Source organism: Gymnodraco acuticeps, unplaced genomic scaffold (assembly GCF_902827175.1).
Source record: "Gymnodraco acuticeps unplaced genomic scaffold, fGymAcu1.1, whole genome shotgun sequence".
NCBI lineage: Eukaryota > Metazoa > Chordata > Actinopteri > Perciformes > Bathydraconidae > Gymnodraco > Gymnodraco acuticeps.
The window spans coordinates 284,340-291,489 of NW_022992258.1; the positions used below are offsets into that span (position 1 = coordinate 284,340).

A 7,150-nucleotide genomic window follows, 5' to 3' on the forward strand; every position below is an offset into this window, starting at 1 on the left:
TGTAAAATATTTGCTGTGTCGTATTGCACACGGGTGTAAGTATATTAATTGGCCTATTGTATTTACAATTAATATTATCGTTATTTTATTACTATCAAGTGTTCATTTTAGCCAACAGAGAGCGCCACAGCCACAACATAAAGTAGCCTATGTGCTGGGTCACTTAGGTTCAATTAACCCAAAAACCACAGCCCAATAACATTATACATAATGTACAGTAGATCATAATACAAATACATTGTTATGGATTCAAGAGAAATTTAGAATAACTAAAAAACTGCAGACTGGAAAACAATGTTTTACTGGAGATCTTCCAATGGCAATATGAATTTGGAAAATTTGGAAAATTGAACTAGGTCTTCCCAAACTAAAAAAAAAACATTGCTTAATCATAAAGCAACACATCACACCATGTGTTCTTGCTCAAATCGATTCAGATCTAATTTCAAAATGTTTTGGTGGATAGTGGATGGAAAAAGCAAGGAAGATGCTTAATAAAGAAACAGCCAAGGATAATGTTGTACTCTCTGAACAAAGGTTCAACAAAATATGAATTATTTGTGTCCTTGTTCAGTCTCTTGCATGCCAACAAGAACACTTTCACTCTGAAACACGAGCTAACACACCTCAGACTGCACAGATTGCATTTCACATGCATTTTACATTTCTCTTATGTAACTTGTTATCAACATATTAGACAACAAATTAACCCTAATAATAAGTTACAAAGACATCAACAGATATAGAGCGGACAGAGAAAAGGACAGTCATAGGATCATCATAGGCTGACAGTGGGTTAAATTGATTTATAACAAAAGCATTGTCTTAATACAACTTGTTTTGGAATGTGAAATGATATCTTATTGGCTGTTGCATGGGTGAAAGCCTACGTAAAGTTATTCTTGATCTTTGCAGTTTCTAAGATGGTGTTTGGTAATTGCATTGGTCTCACTTATGTCCTTGTGCTGCTTATGAGTTATACAAGCTTTCTGGGGACATTATCAGCCTTACTCAAAGGAAACCCCTGAGTCTTGATTACATTACATTGCATTTAGCTGACGCTTTTATCCAAAGTGACTTACAAGAACACTTGATATGAGGCCAGTGTTTACATGTATTGTGTGCACAATGATACACCTGTGGGAATAATATTTATTCATGCTGAAAAGCCCCATGAAGATGTTTGTTTTGCAAAAAGGCTGACTCTGGGAATAATATCAGATTTTTGTATTAAAGTTTGAATGGTTCTAAAGAAACTTTCTTTCCATTGGAAAATAACAAATATTCTGGAATAGAAGTTATTTGAGAGATTAAAGAGAGAAACTGTGATAATACAATACAAAACAAATGCAAAAAACATTAATTTGTCACAATTCTAGTTCAGATTTTCTCTCTTACAGAGGCTGACACCAATCTAGTCTCGGTAACACCTGTCCTCTCAGGGAAGCAATTATTTGTATCTTCACTGAAAAAAGAAAATAGTTGAACCAACTTAATTTAATTACTTCAATTTGTAACACACAATTTAATTAAGTTTTCTCAAATAAGGTTTTTAAATTATATTAACACAAATTATTCAAGTCAGATGTAATTAAAAATGTGTTTTCTTTCAAATCAACAGTTTGCATTAATCCAGTTTACATTTTCCAAGTTTTCCAACCCAATTATTTGCTTTACCCAAAAGTAAGATACTGCTCATTAACAACCTAAAACTACATCCATCCATCCATCTTCTCCCGCTTATCCGTGGTCGGGTCGCGGAGGTAGCAGTTCCAGCAGAGAGCCCCAAACTTTCTTTTCCCTGGCCACATCAACCAGCTCTGACTGGGGGATCCCAAGGCGCTCCCAGGCCAGAGAAGAGATATAATCCCTCCACCTGGTCATAGGACTACCCCTTGGTCTCTTCCCAGCTGGACGTGCCTGGAACACCTCCCTAGGGAGGCGCCCAGGTGGCATCCTAACTAGGTGCCCGAACCACCTCAACTGGCTCCTTTCGACGCGAAGGAGGAGCGGTTCAACTCCGAGTCCCTCCCGGATGACTGAACTTCTCACCTTATCCCTAAGGGAGACACCAGCCACCCTGCGGAGAAAACCCATCTCGGCCGCTTGTATCCGCGATCTCGTTCTTTCGGTCATGACCCATCCTTCATGACCATAGGTGAGGGTAGGAACGAAAATTAAAAAAACTACAGTTTCACAAAAAGTATTTATTTTAAGTAACCTCGGTATGACATTTTAGTTTACTAAATATAATTTAAATACTTTATTCACAATTAAAATGTTAAGTTGGCTGAAAGACAAATCATGGACTCAAATATAATGTATTTATACTTTACATTACATTGCATTTAGCTGACGCTTTTATCCAAAGCGACTTACAATAAGTGCGTTCGACCAACAAAATACAAACTTGAAGAAAACAGAATCATATAAGTACATCAGGTTTCATAGAGCAAAAACATTTCAAGTGCTACTCAACTGGCTTTAGGTAAGCCAGTCCTTTATTAGTATATAAGTACTTTGTTAATAGTTCTATCGCTCGAAGTGGAGTCGAAAGAGATGAGTTTTCAGTCTGCACCGTGCCGAGAGACGGGAGTCGGAGGCGGGGTATCAAAGTTACAAGCTCTACTTTTATTTAGCATCTGAACACACATGTAAACAACTTCATGCCCGGGAAGCGAAGACCGGCGGAAACAGGAAGTCCGGCTCACTCAAATGTCCGTGCGGAACAATACACCAACCCATAGATCCGTGGGTGAATAATGTCAATCACCACACAAGCCCCCCCAGTATTCACCCATAGTCAAAATCCTCGTGCCTGGGAGGAAGTACCACCCGACCCCGGCGCGTACGGACCACAGGGGCCGAGGCGGGCGGGGCCACAGGCGAGGGCAGGGGCACCAACGAGGGCATCCCCACAGGGGGCGGGGAGCGGGCCATGGGAGGGCGGCCCCGACGTGGGGGCAGAGCCAACTCCAACGGCCTGGAAATGTCCACGTGAGCAGGCTTAATCCGATCAACGGACACAGTCTCAGGCCTGCCACCAACGTCCACCACCAGGCTCTTGTCCCCGTGACGTATGACCCTGAACGGACCGTCGTAAGGGGGCCGCAGGGGACCGCGGTGGGCGTCGTGGCGAATAAAAACGAAATCGGCCCACCGTAATCCGGGGGACACCCGGAAAGATGGGTTGCTGTGCTGCGACGTGGGGACGGGCGTGAATGTCCCGGCGGTCTCCAGCAGGGAGGAGCGCTGCCCGGCTGCAGACCAGGGCACAGTGGCGGTGGGAATGAATTCCCCAGGGACCCGTAGCGTCTGACCATAGACGAGCTCCGCCGACGAGGACTGCAGGTCTTCTTTGGGGGCACACCTGAGGCCGAGCATAACCCACGGGAGCTTATCCACCCAGTTGCCGTCTATCAAGCCGGCACGCAGTGACGCCTTCATGGACCGGTGAAACCGCTCACACAATCCGTTAGCCTGGGGGTGATATGCAGTGGTGCGGTGCAGCTTGACTCCCAAACCCACAGAAACAGCGTTTCACAGCTCCGAGGTGAACTGAGAACCGCGGTCAGAGGAGAGGTCAGACGGGGTCCCGAATCGCGCCACCCACGTGCCGATGAAAGCGCGGGCGACGTCGGAAGCTGATGTTGAGGCGAGGGGAACGGCCTCGGGCCAGCGGGTCGTCCTGTCCACCATCGTAAACAGGTAAGTGAAACCGTGAGAGGGGGGAAGCGGACCTACGAGGTTGACATTGACATGGTCAAACCTCCTCTCAGGAACTGCAAAAAGTTCAAAAGGGGCCCTAGTATGGCGGTGGACTTTGGCCCGTTGACAGGCCACGCACGAGTCGACCCAGGACCTCACGTCCTTCTTAAGCCCCTGCCACACGAACTTCTGTGACAACAACTTCACGGACGGCTTCCTACCGGGGTGGGAAAGATTGTGAACCGCCTCAAAAACGGGTCGACGCCAGTCCGCAGGGACCAGCGGTCGAGGCTGGCCCGTGGAGACGTCACACCACAGCTTTGCGCCAGAGTCACCGACCGTGACCTCCTCCAGGCGTAATCCCGTGACCGAGGCCTTGAGGGTCTGGACCCCGTGGTCAGAGGCCTGGTCAGCGCCCATGCGGAGGTAATCGAGGCCCAGCTGCACAGCTCCGATGACCGCTCTGGAGAGGCAGTCCGCGACCACGTTAGCCTTGCCAGCGATGTGTCGTATGTCCGTGGTGTACTCGGAGATGTACGAAAGCTGGCGTTGCTGTCGGGCGGACCACGGCTCAGCCACCTTGGACATGCAGAAGGTCAGTGGCTTGTGATCCACGAACGCCGCAAACTCCCGGCCTTCCAGCAGGAAACGGAAGTGGCGAACCGCCAAATAGAGACCAAGGAGTTCTCTGTCGAAAGCGCTGTACTTGCGCTCCCTGGGAGTCAACTGGCGACTGAAAAAGGCGAGCGGTTGCCAGGCGCCGTCGACCCATTGTTCATGCACCGCGCCCACTGCGTAGTCAGACGCGTCGGTGGTGATAGCGATGGGGGCCCTGTGTGACGGGTGAGCCAACATGGCGGCTTCGCTCAGGGCGGCTTTGGTGGCGTTGAAAGCGACCTCCCTTTCAGCCGTCCAGTCTATGGCCTGGCCGGGGGATTTGTCCCTGAGGGCCTCGTACAGCGGGCGCACAGTGTGGGCCGCCCGGCGGATGAACCGGTGATAAAACGTCACCATCCCGAGGAACTCTCGGAGCGCCCGAGCTGTAGGCGGTCGTGGAAAGGCAGACACGGCCTCCACTTTCGACGGGAGGGGGGCGGCCCCGTCCTTGCTGATGAGGTGCCCGAGGAAATGGATGGAGGACAACCCGAACTGACACTTCGCCGGGTTGATAATCAGGCCGTGTTGGTTGAGCCTCGCGAAAAGGACCCGGAGATGTGCCTGGTGCTCTTCGGAGGAGGAGCTGGCGACCAGGATGTCGTCTAAATAGACGAAGATGAATGGCATGTCTCTGAGCGCTGAATCCATCAGCCGCTGAAAGGACTGAGCTGCGTTCTTAAGTCCAAACGGCATACGCAGGAACTCGAAAAGCCCAAACGGCGTAATTACTGCAGTTTTGGGGACGTCCGAGGGGTGCACCGGAACCTGGTGGTAGCCCCGCACCAGATCCACCTTGGAGAAAACCAGCTTGCCCGCCAGGTGTGCAGAGAAGTCCTGGATGTGAGGGACCGGGTAGCGGTCTGGCGTAGTGGCGTCGTTAAGGCGGCGGTAGTCACCACACGGTCGCCAGCCACCGGCTGATTTAGGGACCATGTGAAGCGGCGAAGCCCAAGGGCTGTCTGAGTGGCGGATGATGCCCAGACGCTCCATGTTGACGAACTCTGACTTGGCGACTGCCAGCATGTCAGGGTTGAGCCGCCGGGCCCTAGCGTAGACAGGGGGGCCTTCAGTGTCAATGTGGTGCTCTACCCCATGTTTGGTAGTGGCAGCGGAAAAGGTGGGCTGCGTCAAGTCGGGAAACTCACTGAGAAGGTGCTGGAACTTGTCGCCCTGTGAGAGCGAGCTGGAGAGCCCGCTGAATGACGCCTCGCCGCGGGTACACGTGAACGAGGCAAACGTCAGTGCGTCCACCAGGCGGCTGTTCTTGACGTCCACCAGCAGTCCGTGAGCGCACAGGAAGTCTGCGCCGAGGAGAGCGAAGGAGATGTCAGCCGTGACGAAATCCCACTTAAACCGCTGACCCTCGAAGCACAGGTCCACTGTCTTTGTGCCATAGGTGCGAATAGGGGTGTCGTTAGCGGACGTTAAAGGTGGGCCGTGGCCTCCACCGGCAGCGTCCTCCACGGTAGCCGGCAGGACGCTTCGCTGGGCTCCTGTGTCACAAAGGAGTCTGCGACCAGAGAGGGTGTCCCTGATGAACAGGAGCCGGTTGGATGTGCCCACGCTCGCGGCCACTACCGAGCGCAGGCCTTGGCGTTTCCCGTTACCTTGTAGGTGCAGGGAGGACGGCACATCTTCGCTTTCGCCCCATAGCGTGCATGATAATAGCACAGGCCAGGGCTGGAGTTGCTGACGTCGGCCCCGGAGCTTCTGCTAGGTGGCATGCCTGTACCAGGGAAGGTGCCGCTGCGTGTCGGGGCCAGCACCTCCGCGGCAAAACGCTGGGTTGCCAGGAAGAACCGGTCAGCTTCTTCGGCCAAAGCGCGGGGCTCAGTAATAGCCGTGTTAGCGAGCGCTGTCTGTACATGCGGCGGCATGTGGCGAAGAAACAGTTCTATGAACAAAAAATTAGGTTCTTCCGTACCCAGCAGGCTGAGCATCATCTCCATGTGGTCAGAAGGCTTGTTGTCCCCCAGGCTATGAATAGCGAGCAGGCGTCGGGCCCGTTCCGACCGTGACAGCTCGAAAGTCTTTAGCAGGAAAGCCTTGAACGCTGCATATTTATCCTGGGCAGGAGGAGATGTAATAAAGCCCACCGTCCGGGTCGCAGTGGAGCTCCCCAGCGCCGAAACGACGTGAAAATAGCGTGCTGCGTCGTCAGTCACTCCGCGGAGGGCAAACTGAGCCTCCGCCTGAGCGAACCATGCAGCTGCAGATGTCTCCCAAAACTCCGGCAGTTTGAAAAAAACGGCGTTACTTGCCATGCTCGGTTCAGTCTCGGATCCTTCAACAAGACTTATGTCGGGGTCACCAATGTAGTGCCGAGAGACGGGAGTCGGAGGCGGGGTATCAAAGTTACAAGCTCTACTTTTATTTAGCATCTGAACACACATGTAAATAACTTCATGCCCGGGAAGCGAAGACCGGCGGAAACAGGAAGTCCGGCTCACTCAAATGTCCGTGCGGAACAATACCCCAACCCATAGATCCGTGGGTGAATAATGTCAATCACCACATTTTATTACTATCAAGTGTTCATTTTAGCCAACAGAGAGCGCCACAGCCACAACATAAAGTAGCCAATGTGCTGGGTCACTTAGGTTCAATGAACCCAAAAACCACAGCCCAATAACATTATACATAATGTACAGTAGATCATAATAAAAATACATTGTTATGGATTCAAGAGACATTTAGAATAACTAAAAAACTGCAGACTGGAAAACAATGTTTTACTGGAGATCTTCCAATGGCAATATGAATTTGGAAAATTTGGAAAATTGAA

General features: G+C 50.7%; 1 protein-coding gene across 1 annotated transcript; it reads right to left on the reverse strand.

Moving 5' to 3' along the window:
- Nucleotides 1–2,751: 2,751 nt before the first annotated feature.
- On the reverse strand, nucleotides 2,752–3,510 carry LOC117540312. The gene has a single exon (XM_034206926.1). It carries the CDS (start codon nucleotides 3,445–3,447, stop codon nucleotides 2,794–2,796), a length of 654 nt encoding a protein of 217 aa, XP_034062817.1. The 5' UTR covers nucleotides 3,448–3,510; the 3' UTR covers nucleotides 2,752–2,793.
- Nucleotides 3,511–7,150: the final 3,640 nt, after the last annotated feature.